The sequence below is a fragment of the Micromys minutus genome (genome assembly GCF_963924665.1).
Source record: "Micromys minutus genome assembly, chromosome: 1".
Lineage (NCBI taxonomy): Eukaryota > Metazoa > Chordata > Mammalia > Rodentia > Muridae > Micromys > Micromys minutus.
Window position 1 is genome coordinate 220,938,414 of NC_137969.1, and position 20,431 is coordinate 220,958,844.

The window sequence follows — 20,431 nt, forward strand, 5'->3', positions numbered from 1 at the left end:
CAGCATAAAACAGGGCATGGTAGCACATGCCTGTAGTCAGAGCACTCAGAGAGTGGGAACAGGTATCAGGGTCATCCCTGGCTACATAGGGAGTGTGTGGCCAGCATGGACTGAGGTCCTGTCTCTCTGGATGGATGGATGGATGGATGGATGGATGGATGGATGGATGGATGGATGGAATAGACAGGCAAACGGAACCAGCAGAGGAGCAGGGGTCCCAGAGGTGAAGTCAGGATCCCTTCCTTTGGCTTTGGGACGTTTCAATCACACACACACACACACACACACACACACACACACACACACTCATTCACTCACTCACTCACCTAAACAGATCACTGGAGCATCAGAAAAGAGAGGTTGTCACAGAGGCTCGAAAGCTCAGGTGCATTGAAAGTATTATTCTTGGCATTTGATGTACCAGCACTGGCCCCTGGCTCCTGACAGCCTCAGACTGGGAAATAGCATTCCCACAAATAAAGAGACAATAGGATCTTTCTGTGGGAAGACTGAAATGAAAAGTGAATCGGTTAGGACTGAAAATTAGTAAGTTTTTCTTAAGATTGCCAAGGTTAAATGGGAACACAAAAACTCTATCTACTCTTATTTCTCTTGTGAAATTGCTTAGGAAATAATTTTTTAGGTAAAAGTGTAGATGAGAATTATTCTACGTCCACATCCCAAGTTAACCCCTGCCTGTAAATTCATCCTGGAACTCACTCCTTGGATCAGGCTGGCCTCAAACTCAGAGAACTGCCTACCTCTGCCTCCCAAGTGCTGGGATTAAAGGTGTGTGGCCTATCAAACCTTAAAAAAAAAACAAAAAACAAAAAAACCAAGCACTGACAAAAAATGTATTCGTATACTTTTATGCAAAAATGCTTAAAATTTGTACATTTATCTTTGTTTTTTTAAAATAAAGTTGTTAAAAATAAATAAATAAATAAAGGTGTGTGCCACCACCACCCAGCCAAGGTTGGTTCTTAAGCAGTGGAAACAGACCTAGAAAGTCAGGTTTGGTTTTCCCAAGCTAGTTATTAGGTGAGATTTGAAAAGTTTACTTTTGGAATCTCCCTCTGCCCACACAAGGTCTGATTTGAATTCAACCTATTAGTTTCTTGAGTCAAGCAGCTGTCAAAAGCTAATGCATGCTGAGAACTTTCTGACACTTTGCCAATTCCTATGCAGTAGACATTGTTGTTAATTTTATTTCTGTACTTTAAGTTGTCTTATGTCTTATGTATGTGTGTATGTATGTGTGTATGTGTGTATGTGTGTATGTGTGTATGTATGTGTGTGTATGTATGTGTGTATGTGTATATGTATGTGTATATGTGTGTGTGAATGTGTGTATGTATATATGTATGTATGTATGTGTGTATATGTGTGTATATATATGTGTGTGTGTATGTGTGTATGTATGTATGTGTCCTTGTCCATGTATACACAGACAGATAAATCTAAATTGCCCTTTTTATTTTTATTTGTATTTGCTTTGGGAGATGGAATTCACACTGGCATCCAGGCTGGCCAAAAATTCCTGATCTTAGGAAATCGTCTTGCTTTAGTCTCCCACGAGCTGAGACTAAGGAATAAATACATCATCACTTCCCCATTAAACAGCCTTTTAAAACCTCTTGTGGACCTCCTGGCTTTCTTCATTTAGGGCTCAATGGACTTTGTCTACTATTAATTATCCTTGGTTACCATCTAGGTCTTCCTGTCCTATGATAGCCCGCTTGTACTGAAGTATATCTGGTTAGAATTAGAAAGCGAGTCCCAGGTTAGACAACAAACAGTTGCCGACTGTGAATGAACCGATGTGCCCTGTTGTCTTGGTGTTGCCAAACGCAAGTGCCGTGTGTAAACCAGTCACTACCCCCTCGTGGCATTTTCATTTAAATTAACTTAGCATTTCCTTCTCCAGAAAATATGGGACGAGCTGGACCTCTGGCATTCCAAGCTGAGTGAGCTGGACTCTGAGGTTCAGGACTTTGTTGAGCAGGACCCAGGACAGGCTCAAGAATGGATGGAGAACTTGATGGTGCCTTTCCAGCAACATCAGCAAGTATCCCAGAGAGCAGAATCCAGAACCTCGCAGCTCAACAAGGTGCGGCCATGAAAACGGACCGCCGCACAGCACGGTGGTTCCACGGAGGGCTTAAACAAAGTCAAACAAAGGGCGACAGTCAGAGGCAGCCACTGGTGTCATGTTGTGGCCACCCTTCCTCCCCTTCTCTAGGTGGCAGAGTGAGATGTCAGCAGGAGTCTAGGCAGTCATGTTTCCCGAGGTAAATGAGGACCCAGAAATGGGCATGTAGGCCATGCTGCCTCCGGAGCCTGGGAAGTCTGGCACGAGCACGCAATGTGCCATTCGGGAACAAGGTCCTTCTCTACCCTTAAATAGTATCTGTGTTTGGCAAGCTCCAATGTGATCCAGCCAGGACAAGATCCTGAAATGGGATATGATAGGGTCAGGGAGTGAACTTGTGGAGAAAGCACAAGCCCTGTGTTCAGGACTGGGCTATTTGAAGCACTGAGTGGGAACCTTTGTCAAGGCTTTAACAGGAAGTCCTTAAACCCCGTTTACCTGTGGAGGACAAGTTGGAAGGTTTTTCACTTGGAGCCGGTGGACCTGTGTCCTCAGCCATGATAAAGACCCAAAGGCCTGGAATGCCAGTGACCAACAGTAGTTAGCTCCCAACCCAGTAATTACCCTTCAACAAGCTTGCTTTCCATTTCTTCCCTGCCCACAGGCCACGGTCAAGATGGAAGAATACAGTGATCTTCTGAGGAGCACAGAGGTGTGGATAGAAAAGACCAGTTGTTTGCTGGCCAATCCTGCCTGCTATGACTCTTCAAGGACCCTGAGTCACCGTGCCAGCACCCTTCAGGTAGGACCTCCAATGTTCCCACCATGTCTGAGGACTGACAGAGTGAAGAGGGGCTACCCGGTCAGCAGCAGCTGGGCTTTTTGCCATCCATATTGAGATGCATCCTTATCACTGACCATACATTGCTCATTTTTGTATGTCACGTGGCCCAGACAATGTGATGGCCATCTTATGAATGAGATGAGATAGCCACGCTGTCCATTAGGTCATGTCACATGACTAAGGCAATGAGATGGTCATTCTTACGAATGCACCACCTGTCACACGCACTCAACTCCAAGGATTCTGAGTAATAGACCATAGATCCTCCTGCTGCCTTGAAGAATATAGCCATCATATTGATAGAGTTGTGGGAACAGGTCTCCAGAGTGGCCTCTGGTTCTAACATCAGTGCTGTGTCCGAGAACTGAGCTCAGCAGCTTCAGTGACTCTGAAAGAAAACCTGTAGGATGTCTCCTATGTCCTAGCATGGCTTAGAACTTGCCAAGTGTGAGGCTGACCTTGAACTTCGGATCCTTTTGCTTCTCTGCTTTCCCCGTGTGGAGATTACCTTGTTTGTGTGGAGCTGAGATCAAAGCCAGGGTTTCATTCAGGGGAGACAACCAATCTTCTGAGCTACGTACAAGGCCCCATTTATATGACTTTATTTTTGGTTTGCTCTTGGACATTTCTATACATGCATTATATAATGATCCTGGTCATGTTCCCCGCCATTGCTCTTTTCAACCCCTTCACTCTCACATTGAAAATCTTCATCTTCCAGCAAGTTCTGTCCTACATTTATGTCTTTAAAACAAAAAATAAACCAACCCAGCCTGAGTATGCCCAGTATTAATGGGAGCATGGGCAGTTTGTCAGAGGTTACTGCAGTGAAGGAAGTGATACTTCCTCCCTCAGCAACCACTGACAACCTCTCCTCAGTCAGGAGAGAGGCCTTCTAAAGCCCCGTGCTCCAGATGGCCTCTCAGGTGCACCCTTGTGGTTCTGTGAGCAGAAACCCATCTGTGCTAGGCCTGAGCCTGGAACATAGCCGTATAAATAAATGTCTTTGGTTTTATTATACACAACTACGTGTATAATAGGCACTATTATTACCTGGCACTAGAAATAGAAGTCGAGTCTAACATGCCACGCCTCAGAAGATGCTGACCTTCTAAGCATTCCTCTCTGTGCCAGTCAGAGGGACAGAGCCAATGGAAGTGTTTCTCTTCTTGGGGCCATGGCTGCCAGGGGTTTTCTGGTGCCTGGTACTGACTGGGTGGATTATAAAGGTAGGCTTTCTTCCTCTCATTATTAGGTCCTGAGAAAGAGTCACTAAGGAGTTCTTTCATAAGTTTCCATAGTAACCGGACCTCAAAGATGGTCTGAGTCCTTTATATATTTAAGGTGGCATAGTGTTCTCTTGAGGACCGGTCTCTTCTGACAGTGGAGATTTGATGCCACATTTTTGTCCTATGAGACCTGCTGTCTGGTTTTGCCCACTTATTCCTTTTCTTGTCCTTGCATGTGATTCCTTTTGTTCCTTATCCCTGATTACACACACACACCTTGGGCTAATTTTCTATATCACTAGATCATATTAACTTTCTATTTCAAGTCAGTTTTATGAGTCACCATTTTTTAAAGAGTTATTTATTTTTATGAGTATATTGCCTGCATGTATCTAAGTGTACTGTGTGTACACGCCAGTGGAGGCCACCAGGGAGCAGTAGATCCTCAAGAGCTGGAGTTAACAGTAGGGTGAGCAGCCCTGTGGGTGCTGGGAACTGAAGTGGATTCTCTACAAGAGCAGTAAGTGCTCTTACCCACTGAGACTTCTCTATACTTCCAGCCCCCCCCCCTTTTATTTTATCTTTTGAGGCAGTCTCGTGAAGCCCAGGCCGACTATGAACTTGGTATGGCATCTCTGAGCCTCCTGCTTCCACTCCTCAGTAGGAGGAGTACTGGTACACACCACCGCACCTACTTCAGATTTCCGTGATGCTGGTTCATTACATTCTCTTGGTTCTGTACTTGATGGATTTTATCAGACTCTCCTTCTTGTTTATCTAGATGGCTCTGGAAGATTCTGAGCAGAAACACAGCCTTCTACATTCAATTTTCACCGACCTAGAAGACCTGTCGATCATTTTTGAAACGGATGACTTAATCCAGACCATCCACGAGTTAAGTGACCAGGTAGCAGCTTTACAGCAGCAGATAGTGGAGGCCCTCCCACACGCCCAGCAGGTGGCAGATGTAAGTGACTAAAAAGCCCTGGGTTCCTGTGTACTGTGTACTGTTCATTTGGCACATCTGCCAGGAATCACCCCCTCAATCCTACAAAAGCACCAAGCAGATACATTTTTAATTGTTGTTATTTCTTTGGTTACATTTTACTTTGTACAACAACAGCAAGAGTCACATGCCTATCCTTCACTCAGAAGTGATCTAGTTTGGGGTAGGAAAAATCCTGATAAATATGCATGCTATTTTTCTTCTCTGACCCGATTCCTGGGGTCAGTTCTTTTTTTTTTTTTTTTTTTTTTTTTTTTTTATAAAACAACTTTATTTTACAAAACAAAGATAAATGTACAGATTTTAAACATTTTTTGCTTAAAATTATACATTTTTTTGTCAGTACTTTTTTTTCACTGGGGTCAGTTCTTAGTTATGGAAGCCGTGGTAGCATGCTTCTGTGATCTTTGAAGGAAATGACTTTACAATGCATTTTATAGTTTGGTATAGATTCTTAAATGGTAGGTAAAAAAAATATATTTTAAGCTGGGTGATGGTGGCACACGCCTTTGATCACAGTATTTGGGAGCCAGAGGCAGGTGGATCTCTATGAATTTGAGGCTAGACTGTTTTATAGAGTGAGTTCTAGGATAGCCAAGGCTACACAAGAGTAAAAAACCCAATAATAATAATAATACTAGGAAGAAGAAGTACATTTTAATGTAATTTCATTTGTCATAATTTAGCTATGTTTCTATAAGTAATTACTGTACTTTAACGCTGTTACTTCCAGCGCTAGCATTTTCTTCAGTATTGAATAACCCCAGCTGCTATAATCCTAAGCCTTCAGCCTTTCTCAGTCATTTTCAAAGCCTCTCTTGTCAACTGCACCCTTATCATCATGTCCGATCTGTTCTGACCTCTAAGCCCAGACCCAAGTGCTCTCGGTGCTCAGAGCACGTCACCATGTGGGTGTCCCCCACATATTTCAACTTTTTCTTCTAGAATTTCATTTAAGATTCTTGGCCCAGTTACGGACGTTGACGCTGAGAAAATTAACCGTTAGACAAGAGATTTAGTGTTGAAAATCATCTGAGTAGGTTATGACATCTCTCAGCAGCACTCTGCTCTGCAGGAGCTCCTTACGGGGTTGGTAAGAAAACCCAGGCACTTTTCCAGCTTCTGGCTGTTAGTTTAAGGGGGACTTTATCTTCTTTTTTTCTACTTAAAATAATGAGAATTTCCAAAATGCCAGACCTACTTGTGTTTACATATTTAAACACATTCCAAAGATAAATTTAAAGATATTCGTAGATACTCAAGAGTTTATTTTAGAAGCTGGCTTGGAAGCCCGCCAACCTTTGTTCTCCTGAGCAACTGAAAAGTGACCCAATAATTGTTTGACTCCACAGTGCCTTTTTGTTTTGTGTTTTTTTTTTTTTAATTTTTTTCAAGACAAGGTTTTTCTATGTAAAAGAGTCATGGCTGTCCTGGAACTTGCTCTATAGACCAGGCTGGCCTCGAACTCGCAGACATATGTGTGGCACCACACCTGGCTTCCACAATGCTTCCTATTTCAGGTTAGACTAATGCTTTCTATCAAAAGCCATACAATCACCTATGTGTGTGAAACGTAGCTATTAAGCGGAATAGGTGGCAAACACCCTTTGGTTAGCTCTGAGAGTGGAGGGTAACAGTGTACTGTGAGTTACAGATTATTACTGTGCAGCGTGGAATACAGGAGCTTGTCTTGTGTCTACACTCTAGGATGTGGTCGCGATTGAGTCTGAAGTTAAAGCAATGGAGAAAAAGGTTGCAAAGATCAAGGCTATCCTGTTATCCAAAGAAATATTTGATTTTCCACCCGAAGAACATCTCAAGCATGGGGAGGTTTGGATGAATTATTTTTTATCATTTTTTTTAATAATACTTACTGTCTACCTAAAAATATATAACCATAGAGTTTGATCCAATGTGTTGGATCCGTTAGAGTAATACAGTTGGAATTGGGATTAGCTGTAAATATATATATGAAGATATATTTTTGTGTTATTAATTATTGAATGATATGAGTGTTTTCCCAAACATGTCTAAGTATCACATGCACAGAGTGCCCTTTGGGGGCCAGAAGGTGGTGTAGGATCCCCTGGGAACGAACTACCATGTAGGTGCTGGAAATTGAACCTAGGTGGGAGAACAGCCAGTGCTCTTAGTCACAGCTCCATGAAAACCATTTAAATCTTATTTCTGGCATTCCTTGTGCAATAGTAGTTTTTCTGTAGGTTGCTCTATCATTTAAGCTGTGTCCTCCCAAGACCTTGAGCACTTTTGTGAGCCAGTGTGGAGTTTCTGATCCAAGCAATCATGTTTACTGGCTTTGAATATTTCCTGGATTTTTGCCCACCCCCCCCCCTCTCAGTACTGAGGCCATTAGCTAAGTTACAATTAATGAAGAACCACACACAGTATCTCAGCAAATATACAGACTTGTGATCTCCAGCAGGCACTTTGGGATCAGGCAGACCTGAGTTCTAATCTTCCTGCCACGCTGTCTAAACCTAATTGGGGCTTCCTGCTGGGAACCTAGTTTCCTTGCCTGTGGAATGGAGGTTGGAGTACTTCCCTTGTAGGGTGAAATGAAGTCATTAGCTTTGAAGTGGGTAATAATGTTTAATTTGACCAGATACTTGTGTTCAGTTGCTTTGGAAGATTCAGGACCTATCTAGTGACAGAATATAGAACTAAGTCACATTCCCATATTGAGAAGAGAGGGGAGGGAGTTAGGAACCGGTTGTTTGAATGATGATATATAGTGTTTAGAAAGTTAGTCCTTCCCCAAACATTCTTTCCTAAGACCCTTAACCACTACCATACCTCAAATCTGAATTCAGGAAATTAAAACTACAGAGCTGGAGAGATGTCACTGGTTAGGAGCGTATTGCTCTTGCAGAGGGCCTGAGTTGGGTTTCTAGCACTTGCATATACTCGCAATTAAAGATAAAGCATTTTAATTGAAATTGCATATTAAAGACCAGTAATAAATTATAAATTTTAATTTGCACTAAGTAAATTTGCATTGGCTTTTGGGGGTGTTTGTTTATTTGTTTTTGTTTCTGTTTTCATTTCTGTACTGGACTTCCTTGCTGCTGTTAAGGTCATACTTGAAAACATCCATCCCATGAAAAAGACCATTGCTGAGATAATGACTTACCAAGTGGAACTGAAGCTACCCCAGACAGGAAGCAAACCCCTGCCTGTGTTTCAGAGGACAAACCAGCTTTTACAAGATGTGAAACTCTTGGAAAATGTGACTCAGGAACAAAACGAGTTACTGAAGGTGAGCGGCTTATAACAAGAGTCAACTTAGTGTACAAAAATGTCCAGTAAAAGTTGGCTGCATTCTTCTTGTCCTTTGGCTTCAATTGCTGGGATAAAGAGCTTGGGGAGGAAAGGTTTACTTAGCTTTGCATATCCTGGGTCATAGTTCACTGAGGAAAGCCTAGGCAGGAACCTGGAAGCAAGAGCTGAAGCAGAAGCCATAGAGGAGATACTACTTACTGGCTTGCTCAGCCACGTTTCTTATGTTATCCATGAGTGGCACTGCTCCCTATAGACTGTGCCCTCCCACATGAAGCGTCAACCAAGAAAATGCCCAATAGACTTACCTATGGGTGAGTCTGATGGAGGTCCCCTCTTCCCAGATGACCCAGGCTTGTGTCAAGTTGACAAACAAAAACTAAAACTATCCTTTGTAGTCTTCAAGTTTAATTGAAAGCAGTTGTTCAAGAGGTGGCATTTAGTTTCAATAAGTAAATAAGCTTCCCTCCCTCACCTCTATGTTTTCTACCTTTGCTCTGGTTGAGAACATTAGCATTTGTTAGTTCTGCTGGTAAGGACCTCTGTGTGTGAAACAAGGAAAAGAGAATACAAACCTAATCGAGGCACTTCGGCCTCTGGGAGACTGCAGACCCGTTAAGTATGCAACACGTAGTGTTCTCCTTGTCCACTTCAATCACTCTTACTGTGGATTAAATGCCCAGTGTATTCCCCAACACCAGGCACAGGTACCCCCGGGCCATTTACCATCTCAGGGAGACCTGTGTCCGTCCAAAGAGTCAATGGAGGACCAAAATTACCTTGTGTCAGGGTTAGTTCCTGTGCAATGAGGCAGGAATTTTAGTTCTAGAATCTTCTGGTGTTTTTCCATCCTGGGGATCAGTATGTTCTGATAACATCTTCCCATCCCTCTAGGAGGGTTCCCCATCCTCTGTAAGTTTTATTACTCCACCAGTCTCAAGCCAGAGCCATCAGAGTTTATATTCCTAGGCCAACAAAAATTGTTAAAAGACCCTTGAACTCCTCTTCACACTGTGCAGAAACCGTGTCTCTTGCTCCAGAAAGGGCTGTATCTTCTTCTAAAACTCCTCTTGCACTAATGTGAACATCCTGTTCTAAAGGTGGGGGACCCGATTCTCCCTAATTTGAGGCTTAACAATCCTCTGGCCTCTGACGTGGCTACTAATCAACTGGTGTCATTTTTCGCCCAATACTAACAGAGGGGAAAGTGACCTAGCATTCACTGTACCTTTTAAAAAAATACTCAGTAAGTGAAGTAAAAAGTATCAAATTTGGTGGATCATTTTTAATCTCTTCTATCTTACTGAGCCTTGGTCGGGAAAGAAAAATAACCCTAACTGTGCTTTAAAGAAATCTCTTTAAGAAGAGAAAGGACATTATATATATATATATATATATATATATATATATATATATATATGTATGTATGTATGTATGTATGTATGTATGTATGTATGTATGTATGTATGTATGTATGTATGTATATGTATATATATATATGTAATTTTTTTTGTCATGTTAGGCATCAAACTGTGCTGTGAACATTTTCCATCTTACTATGTGGGTTGGAATCACATGTGCCCCTCATATATTTCAGAGCAAGTAAGCTATTGGTAATGAAAATATTGGAATATGGGACATTTCCTTTAGTTCCCACTTGAGTGGGACAAGTCCCCCTACTGTGGAAAATAAGGCAAATGACTTTTATGGGGCATAAAGAATGTCGTTCATTTCTGCAGGCTGGGGAAAGGCATGTGCAGTGAATATAGCTACTCATTCCTAGTCAGCAGAGCTATTTGGTTAAATATTTTATTTAAATACCAAGAAGGATTATGTGTAGGCAGAACCAGTGTCATTTCAAAAGATATTTTGCTTCAATATGAAGCACACCAGAGAAATACTAAGACTTTGCTATTGAAGTCTGTTTTTGTTTTTAATACTTGATCAAACTTTGACTGTTTCATTTAGTCTACAAATAAATCTGAGCTTTCTTCCCTGAACATTACAGTCCATGGCATGTTCTGCTTAGCTTTGTCTCATTCTTCAGACTCACAGGGCTCTGGAAGCTTCTGACTGTTACTCATGAAATGTGCATGACTCTCAAGGGTGGCAGGGAGGGTTTCTGGATTGGAGAAGTTCACCATAATGTCAAATAACATGGACTGTGTGTTCAGGATGAAGCCCGCTACCACTGTACGTGGAACGTGACACATGCTTATCATATAGCATGGTGGGTTGGCAGGATGGTTCAGTAGGTAAAGGAGCTTGCCTTGCAAGCCTGGTGACCTGAGATTGATCCCTAGAACCCACAGAAAGATGGAAGGAACACACGTGTCTGTGCGCGTGCACACACTTAGTTCCGGAACTTTCTTCAATGGTGTATATGACATACCAGTAATCTCATAAGACTTAGAAACTTCGTTAGCATACTATAAAATGTTTCCCCGAATACATAAGAGTGGGGCTGGAGAGATGGCTCAGAGGTTAAGAGCACTGGCTGTTCTTCCAGAGGTCCTGAGTCCAATTCCCAGCAACCACATGGTGGCTCACAACCATCTCTAATGGGATCTGATGCCTCTTCTGTCATGTGGACATATATGTAGACAGAAGACTCATACATTAGAAACATGCATATATAAATAAATGAAATTTATTTTAAAAAAGAAAGAAATACATTAGAACAAAGAAGTGTTTAATTCGACTTGTGTCTCAAACATTGAGGTGCCCTGGAGTCTAGTGAATTGTAAAAATTAGGCTCCAGTGTGGCAAACTTTGCCATTTAGGTTTTAAATATAAATTCAGGTAATATCTGGGATATAGAATATATCTATATTTGGAGATTTTGTTAATTTAGAAAACAAATATATTACAGGAATATTTTAGGGACCCACAAGGTGACTCAGCAGGGAAAGGCACTTGCTTGCTCTGTCTGGCAGCCTATGTTTGACCCAAGGCTACATGTGGTGGAAAAAAAGAAATCATGCCTGCAAGTTGAACTTTGACCTCTGCCAGTTCAGCTCCTGCTCCTGTATATGCTCAAATAGATACAAAATAATAATACAGTTTTTTATTTTAAAAAAGCGTCTGTTTCCTATTGAAATCCTCATGGGTGTATAGTCACACTTGAGATGGGGTGGATGATAGAAATGGCCTGTGTGTGACTTAGGTGGTAACAGTGACTGTTCTTCTATAGGTTGTCATAAAGCAGACCGCTGAATGTGATGAAGAAATAGACCATCTGAAGCAGATACTAACTAACTTCTCGGCTGAGTTCTCCCCTGAACGTATGTCACAGGACCAAGTGGCTGACCTTCCGTCATTACAGGTATGTCTCATCCATTCCTCTGTCCACCCATCCCGTGAACTCATACTTCACCCTTAGTGTCTAGAGTCTGGTGTAGTATTGCAGTGTTGTGCCTGAGATCTTTTTCCCAGCTGCATCAATGTTCTTTTCATTCTTATTTTGTAACACCGTGGTTGGATGGCGTCACTAATTTGCCATTGTAACCCCTGGACTTGAGATCTAGCTACAGAAACTGGGTAGGTCTTTGCTTTTGAGTCCTCATGTGGGGCTTCTTGGGTGCCCACATTGTAAGCATGGCGTGCCTTGGTTTGCATTTTCTCTGCCCAGTATGCTGCTGTGGGGGGTTGGGTAGAGTAGGTAGGCTGGACTTGAGCGGTAGTAAAACTCTGAATATTGATATAATAAAGAACTGCATTTTTAGTGCCATAAATCTCTCTGGATAGAGCCTTTTCAGGCTTTGTTTTTATATTGGTACGTCTGTATTGAAATGGTGTGACAGAGGCCAAGGCCATGAAAGCTGCCTATTTTTCTTGACATCTGATTTTCCTGACAACTTACACAGGCAGGCAGTTAATGTGGTGCTCAGAACTCCCAGGCCTTTACTAGCTGGGAGACTGAGGGTCACTTGCTTAACATAAAACGTGAAGTATGAGAGATCCGGGTGGCACAGCCCATTACTGCTGAATTGAGAATGCAGATCCAGTGGGAGCAGCTCTGTGGGGTGAGGGGACCAAGTTTCTACAAATACTTAAAATCTCAGGACTTCAAAGAGCTTATGGTGCATAAGTACAAATAAAGGAACTCACACATAGACTAAGTCTTTGGGGCTCATCACACCACACACACACACACACACACACACACACACACACACACACACGTTTCTTCGATGGCCCTTATGAGCCCTGAAGGACCATCAGGATGGAGCATCTGGCTGGCAATAGGTGTGAATCAGGAAAGAAGAGACAAATAGAACTGACCTAAGAAAAAGTAAAGTTCTTCCTTTCCCAGAGGACTTAGTGTAAGTGTGATATCCATGAAGTGGAAAAGATATCCATGAGACTTCCAATTGCTGATCAACCTTTTAGAAGGGATGCTAGCAATAGATCACACTGTGTAGACCAGTTCTGCTTGCCTCTGTATCTGCCTTCCTGAGTGCTGGGATTAAAGGCGTGTGCCACAGTTTCGTGGGCATTTAAAAACAAAAACCTAAAAGCACAGCCCTACAGTAAAACTCACCAAATGGCAAGCTAGGGCTAACCGTGAGTGGGATCTAAGGCCTTGTCGATGGATTTTTCAGTCTTAATTTTGGTCCCTCCATGCACTGTGACAGTGCTGTATCGTCTGACACATCACGTCATGACCTTATCACGTCATGCTGGGTCATTTACAGATTGATGTGTTTGGGGCATGCAATGTGGGGACTGAACACAGGGCTTGCTAGGCAAGTACTCTACCACTAATCGTCAGCCTATATGTCTTCATCAATTACATTCTTAGATGGGATTGGCAAGCTTCACCTACCATAAATAATTGGTGTCACCGACCTTGATTCATAAAAGATGCCTGTGGGTTTGCCACTAATCCGTTTGTGCCCTCAGTCTAAGTACCAACACAGTGAAAACAGCCGGTAACATTTCGGTAGCATCGTGGCAATGATACTGACCTCAGGGACAGTGTCCCTCAGCTCCGGACCCCACGAGAGGCTCCCAGAGTAGTATGGATGTCACAGTGCAGATGGTGGTACAGTGTCTACCGGCCTACATGTCGCTGGTTGCTGGTTTCCTGAGTTTACCCCAATGGATAAAGCGGTGGTACTGCTTTTGTTGGGGGCCATCTCCTATTGAAATTTAGTGTCTATTGAAAGTGGAACATGAGACATAGTCAACTCAGAACTAACTCAGCCAGATGAGAATTTTTCTTGCAGATAGAATTAACAGTGAGCGCCAGAACCCAGGAGCCATAGGAAAGCCCAATGGTAGCCCTGCCACACTAGCTGCAGTCTGGCAAAAATTGCCTTTTCACTCCAGGCATCAGAACCCTCTCTTGTTCATAGCAACATGTTACTTTTTTGAGTATAAAAAAATCTAATGGCTTGGGGACTAGGGAGGCAGCTCAGTTGGTGACCGTGCTTGCTGAGTTACATTTCAATCCCCAGAAGAAAGCCTCCCCCCTCCAAAAAAAAAAAAAAAAAAAAAAACAGTGTGTGACACATGCTTGTACCTTCAGCCCTGGGGTGACAAGGCAGGCAGTGGACTTGGTGGTCAGTCTGCATCATTTACTTGTTGGGTTCTAGCAAGTAAGACCCTGTTTCAAAAAACAAAATAGATGGGCTAGGTGTGGTAGCACATGTTTTTAGTCCTGGCACCCAGAAGGAAGAGCCAACCAGATCTCTGAGTCTGAGGCTAGCTTGGTCTACATAGCAAACTCCAAGCCAGTCAGGGCTAGTAAGACTGTGTGTGTGTGTGTGTGTGTGTGTGTGTGTGTGTGTGTGTGTGTGTGTGTGTGTGTAAGGATGGATAGTTCTGAGGTTGACCTACGGCACTCATGTGCACACACATCCATACATATAGATACTTACACAATTTAGTGAATTTAAGAATATTGACCAGAGAGGGATGTTAAGGAATACATTAAAAACATGTTTATATAAGTGTCTATTTCTTGAGATGAAATTAGGAGTCACATGCAAGCAAGCACTCTGCTGCTGGAGCTACCACCCAACCATGGACAGTCAAGTTTTCTGAAGAGGCTGTCAGGCAAAGGGCGCTAGAGAGTCAGGGTAACTGTCACCCACAATTCCTAGGAAACCTAAGATCCCATAATTTCATCATCCTAATGGGCAGAGGGTGGGCTTTCCCATATCTAAGAAAACTTACTTGTGTATAATAATAATCTTAATAATCTCCTGGGGAAACATGGACACAGGTACTTGCAATATTCTGAGCACAAAGTGGGAAGTATGTGTTCATCAGACTACAGGCTCTGGGTGCTTGGCCCTGGGAATCTGGTTCTGTGAGTCCTGTGGTTAGCAGCTATGGCACTGGCTCCCCACCCTGACTGCACATCAGTCACCTGTGGACCTTGTTACGAGTTCCCACACTTTGTTCAACCCCCAGATCCTCTGCTTTACAAGGTCTGTGAAGTAGCTTCTGGGTCCAGTAGCCTTGGACCAGGGCAGTAAGCATCCCTTGTACTGAAGGAAGCTGGTCCCTGGGAGCATCCAAAAGCCACTCTGATTTCTCTCAAATGCCCACAACTCTTTCTGAACAGGGAGAGATGGAAGGGTTGGAAAGGCAGATTCTGAATCTAAACCAGAAAAAGGAGGATCTGTTAGTGGATTTGAAGACTGCTGTCCTGAACCTTCATGAGCACCTGAAGCAAGACCAGCCAGAAGTAGATCAGCACTCGGCAGGCGTGGCAGAGGGCACGGTGGCAGAGAGGGATGCTTCAGAAAGGAAGGTAGGCGTGGCTTTCACTTAATTCTGGCCCCACATTCCAGGGGCCAGCAAAGGAATTTTTTTTTTAAAGTGGAAATATTCCACTTGAGGTTGTTTACTACTGAGCACAAATCCTCTGGGTGTGTCTGCTCTGGACCCAACCCAGAATTCTTACACCTGAGTTAAAGACAGGCTTATGACATTCCCAGAACAGATGGGAGGGAACCGCCTTTGAAGTATCTGTCTTAGAAGAGTCGCCCTATTGCAGACTCAGAATGGTCCAGCTCCTGAGACCACTCAGAGTCCACAGCAGGGAAGAGCACTCCTACTGTTCGGAGGTGGGGCTGTGAGGATCATGCAAATGAGACTTCACCAGCAAGGCTTTGCTGGAAGAACTGAAAGGCACCAGGCCCAGGAACTTTGGGCATGGGCGTGGGTGGACACATTGGACAAAAATGCAACCAGGCCAGGGTTCGATGCTGGTCCACAGCCTGACTGCAGGTGCTCTTGTGCCGTGCCTTACAGCTGTGCAGAGCAAACTCCATGTCTTTCCTGCCGGTGGTCAAGGAGGAGGCAGAAGAAAGCTCCGTGAAGAGTGAAGTAAGGAAAACCTTTTTCTCCTTTAAAAAAAAAAGACTTAATATTTTAAAATTATCTGTGTGTAGGGATGGGGAGGGAACATACATAGGACATGGCTAGGACCAGATCTCTAAATGTATGTCATAGAAAAACACATGGAAACCTAAGGCTTTTAAAGTCAATGTTAATTGTTTAAAACTTTTTAAATGGAGACTGAAGTGCTAAGTCAGTTACTATTATAGTTAAGTTCATCTAAGCCCACTTTGCCCCGGAGGAAAGGGGCTGGTTGGTGTAAAGGAATCCTCTGTCAGACACCGACTTCTGAATTCTTCCTCTGGGGCTTTGAGAGTATTGGCTTTGGTGTGGTTTGTAGCCGATAACTGTTTTGCATGTTTGAGACACGTTTGAAACATGTTTTTGTTTTAGATTAGTATTGTCAAGGACATGAGTTGTGTTTGCCACTAATATACCTGATTCTTACTGCTTCCTTGTAACTGGTTGAAAGCAGCGTGACCTTCTTGGTACCAATTTCCATCTCATGCTTGTAACACTAAGGAATCACACTGCTTAAGCTCAAAGATGAAGCTTGCTGCAGCTTGTGGTGAGTCAGGTGTAACCACAAGACAATTTTTTGCTTATTTTGTAGATTATTCCATGGCTCCATTGTCACACCGAGTAAATACTTTGTCCTATTGAGTGTCACTAGAGCATGGAGTTGGAGGGTTGTGGGTGACAGTTTGCTTTGTGCTCTGGCCACCAGACGACCTCAATTCACAGTCTGAGGATCCAGGGTCCAAGCAAAGAAGACACACACACACACACACACACACACACACACACACACGTTTCCATTTCAGGCATTTACCTGCTTCTGAGTTGATCCACTTAGAGAATTTGTTTGCCTCTAACAGCAACAAAAATACATATTCATCAAGTTGCAGGGTTGTTTCTGTCATGTAACAGTTACAAGATTTTATAACCAAAGCATGGCATTATTCCATACACACACAGAGTGCCTAATGCTGCTAATTGACATGGATCTCCATACAAACTCATTTTTGTGTGATAAGAAATAACATTTAGCCCCTGTCTAAGCAATTTTCAAGTATATATGACATCTACTGCATCTCTTGGTCATTATCTGAAAATTTGTATCCCTGCTCAATGTCTTTCTAACCCCCCTCTATCTACCACTGTGCCCTGTTTCATGTTGTGTCTTGACAAGTTCATCTTTGTTATGCTTGATATCTAGGTGATGTCACGTCCTGTTTGTGGTCCTGTGCTGGGTTTAGTTATTTCACTTAAGCTAATATTCTCTGGTTCAACTGTGTCACTACAGACGACAGAATCCCCAGGGGGTTTTTGGTTTTGGTTTTTTTGGTTTCTTTAATGGTGAAATGGTATTCTATTGGGCATACCCACCACATTTTGGCTTGCTTTGCTGTTCAGACACGCTCTCACTACGTAGCCCTGGCTGGCCTGGAACTCACTTTGTAGACAAGGCCAACTGCCTCTGCCTCACAAGTGCTGGGACTGAATGCACCAACACACTTTGCCGATACACATTTTCATTAACCGGTCATTTATTGACTGGCCCTGAGGTTGATTCCATGACTTGCTGTTGTGAATAATCCCACAATGAACACAAGTGTACAGACATCTCTGCTACGTACCAGCCTCATCTCCTCTGGGCATATGGCCTGTGGTGGAATGGCGGAAGCATGTGGTGTTACAGTTATGTTTTTTCAGATGCCTCTGTGCTGTTTTCCCATTTATAATTCCAAACAGCATCCATGAGTTTGTGCCTCCACATGCTTCCCAGGACTGGGCATTTTCCAGCCATTTGACTAAAAGCCACCATCTTAAGTATGATGATGGTGAGACTTTTTTTCATCTTTCTGTACTCATTTATTCATTCATTTTGCAGTATTGTGGATTTAGTTCCAGATTAACCTATCACGTGTTAGACAAGAACTTAATCACTGAGCCAAACCCTTGGTTTAACTTGTCTTCCTGCAGTTAGTGGGTTTGGGCAGTTTTTTTTTTCTTTACACCTAACAGGCATATATCATCCATTTATCGAAGCAGATTAAATTCTAAAACAGCTGTTTATAAATCCCCAGTGTGGGACGTGAACTTGTCACTCTTTAGTAAAGAAAACTGCAGATTTTTTTTTTTTTAGGCTCAAGAAAAGCATTCACATTTGGAGACATGAGTTAGTGCAAGGAATCCAAGGGATGTGGGGTAGAGGGAGAGTAAGAGCTGTGGCAGTTTCCGGGAGGCCGAGTCTTGTCTGGAGGAGCTGAGTAGCTAGAGAGTTACGAGAAGGAAATATTTCTCTTTGCTAACCAATTGAGCACTGTCTTAGGACGGACATGGGAGGACAGAGCCACCATCTGCATCCTGGTCTCTTCTGGGGAAGCACTGCAAGGATCTGGAGGGGGATGGGGCATCCTCCTCCTCCTCCGCCACCATTGTGCAGGTAACCACAGGGTTGTCAGCACCTTAGTGCCTGAGCTTTCTTCCCATCCTCCTCTCTGTTCACTTTGCCCTCAGCACCCCCAAGCCCTCAGAATGGCCCATATGAAGACTAAAAGTAAGAGATAGAAAATCAGAGGATTCATTACAAAGAATGATTAGATCAGGAAATGCTTCTGCATTTTTGACAGTATTGTACACATTTAGGACATACAGCACGGGTTCATCATGACATAGACAAATCAAGTTCATTCACATGTGTTACCTCATGTATCAGTCATGAGTATATTGAGGACACTTAAAAAAAGTCAGTAATTTTTAAGTCAATACTGTGTGGCTATTCATGGAGTGTTGCCTTTCCTTGCCTAGTCTGCCCTTGTGTTTTGTTTTGTTTTGAGACAGGATCCTATATGTTTATGGTTGACATAAACTCACACAGGTATATGCACACATATACAAATAATAAGGTTAAAAAAAAAAACCATTAAAAATGACACACCTGACTTCCCTGGGAGCAGAGTAAGGGAGCAGATGAGGAGGAGGCCCCTCCTGGCAGCAAGGTAGAGCCGAGTTGATTCTTTTCTCCACAGGGCGCAGATGGGAGAATTAGCACCTGTGACAGTTCCATGGCACACATTATCGTACCAGACTCAGGAAGCACTGAGCAAGGCCCAGAGCTGTCCCCGGGGTTCAGCCAAACAGAAGAGGTGAGTCCCCACCTGTCGATGACAAGCCGGCTGCTGAGATTCCCAGAGTGGCACCCACGATTGCCCGCGGCTGTCTGACTTCTGTGATGCTGTGCGTGTTGAGCGAGGAGCTCCCCATATAGGCCACCGTTCTCGTGCATGTTGTCAACCTGTGTCCCGCTGCAAGCTTGACCATCCGCCGTTGACATTTCCCACTTGTTCAGCAGTCGTCAGCCCGAGAGAGTCCTTGCATTAATGCATTAACGTTAAGTGTAACACGCAGGGGAGGTGTGTGTGTAACACGCGGGGGAGGTGAAACAGAGACCCGCACATATGAATCTGGGGCCTGTTTGGAAAAAGCACTTTGATGTTCTTTGTTGCTTAACCATAAGATCATGTGGCAAGTTAATACCTACCTTGTGTTTACAAAAGAAGATCAGATTTAGAGAGTGAACCCTGGGAACTAAATAAGGAAGTAAGGAGTCACCCCAGAGCATTCCCTTCCAACTTCTTAACTTGGAACCCACAGCACTTCTCACGGAGGGTTACTGCAGGACCCTGCTTCCAGGCTGGACCCTGAAGCTGCAGGGCTTTCACTAATAACTCCTAAAAGAGGCGCTTTTGAAGTCTCTTCTTATGGGCTCACGTTTTATGTCTTTTTTCTCATCTTTTTTTCTGTTCTTACAAGCAGGAACGGTCACATTGTCACTCCTCTTTGCCCCCTTTCCGTCCTTCCCCACCTCTCTTCCAGTGTTGCCCATCGAGGTGACAGCTGTCACAGCTGTACGCTCGCTGGCAGCACTCAGCACAGGTCCGGGAAAGTCGCTGACCTGCTGACCTGCTGTCGTTTCTGGCTTTTGTTTGATTTTGCAAGCCAGAATTGCTCTGGGTTTTTGGTTGTTGTTGTTTTGCTGTTTGGTTTTTAGGTTTATTTGTATTTATTTTATATAAGGCTGTTTTGCCTGTGTGCATGTTCATGTACCACATGCACACAGTGCCCTTAGAGACCCAAGAGAAGACTGTTAGCCAGCATGCAAATGCTGGGAACTGAAGCCGGGTTCTGTGCCAAAGCAGCAAAGGCGTGTGTAACACTACACCATCTCTCTGACTCATGGTCTGATCTTCTTTTATTAAGATTTATTTATTATATATATCAGTACACTGTCACTATTTTCAGACACACCAGAAGAGGGCATCAGATCCCATTACAGATGGTTGTGAGCCACTGACTGCTGGGAATTAAACTCAGGACCTCTACACGAGCAGTCACTGCTCTTAACCGCTGAGCCAGCACCTGTTCTTTTTAAAACTACAGTAAAAATGGGGTGTAAGGCCAACAGAACATGTGTAAAGGCAGTTGCAGTACAGCCTGGCAACATGAGTTAAATTCCCCAAACCCATGTAAAAACAGGAGAGAACTAGTCTGCAGAATCATTATCCAGCTTCCATGCGCTTACTGTGGCATATGTACTTTAC

The 20,431-nt window shown here is 43.4% G+C and overlaps 1 protein-coding gene across 1 annotated transcript in view; it reads left to right on the forward strand.

Annotated features, from left to right (window-relative positions):
* The window catches only part of SYNE2 (spectrin repeat containing nuclear envelope protein 2), a 259,839-nt gene that overhangs the window by 136,046 nt on the left and 103,362 nt on the right, over positions 1-20,431 (forward strand). The window contains exons 56-65 of the mRNA XM_080930654.1: positions 1,928-2,110; positions 2,757-2,894; positions 4,947-5,132; positions 6,879-7,001; positions 8,266-8,448; positions 11,662-11,793; positions 15,046-15,234; positions 15,738-15,812; positions 18,160-18,273; positions 18,860-18,976. Coding sequence (XP_080786780.1) covers positions 1,928-2,110; positions 2,757-2,894; positions 4,947-5,132; positions 6,879-7,001; positions 8,266-8,448; positions 11,662-11,793; positions 15,046-15,234; positions 15,738-15,812; positions 18,160-18,273; positions 18,860-18,976 — 1,440 coding nt within the window. The remainder of the gene's footprint in view (positions 1-1,927; positions 2,111-2,756; positions 2,895-4,946; positions 5,133-6,878; positions 7,002-8,265; positions 8,449-11,661; positions 11,794-15,045; positions 15,235-15,737; positions 15,813-18,159; positions 18,274-18,859; positions 18,977-20,431) is intronic.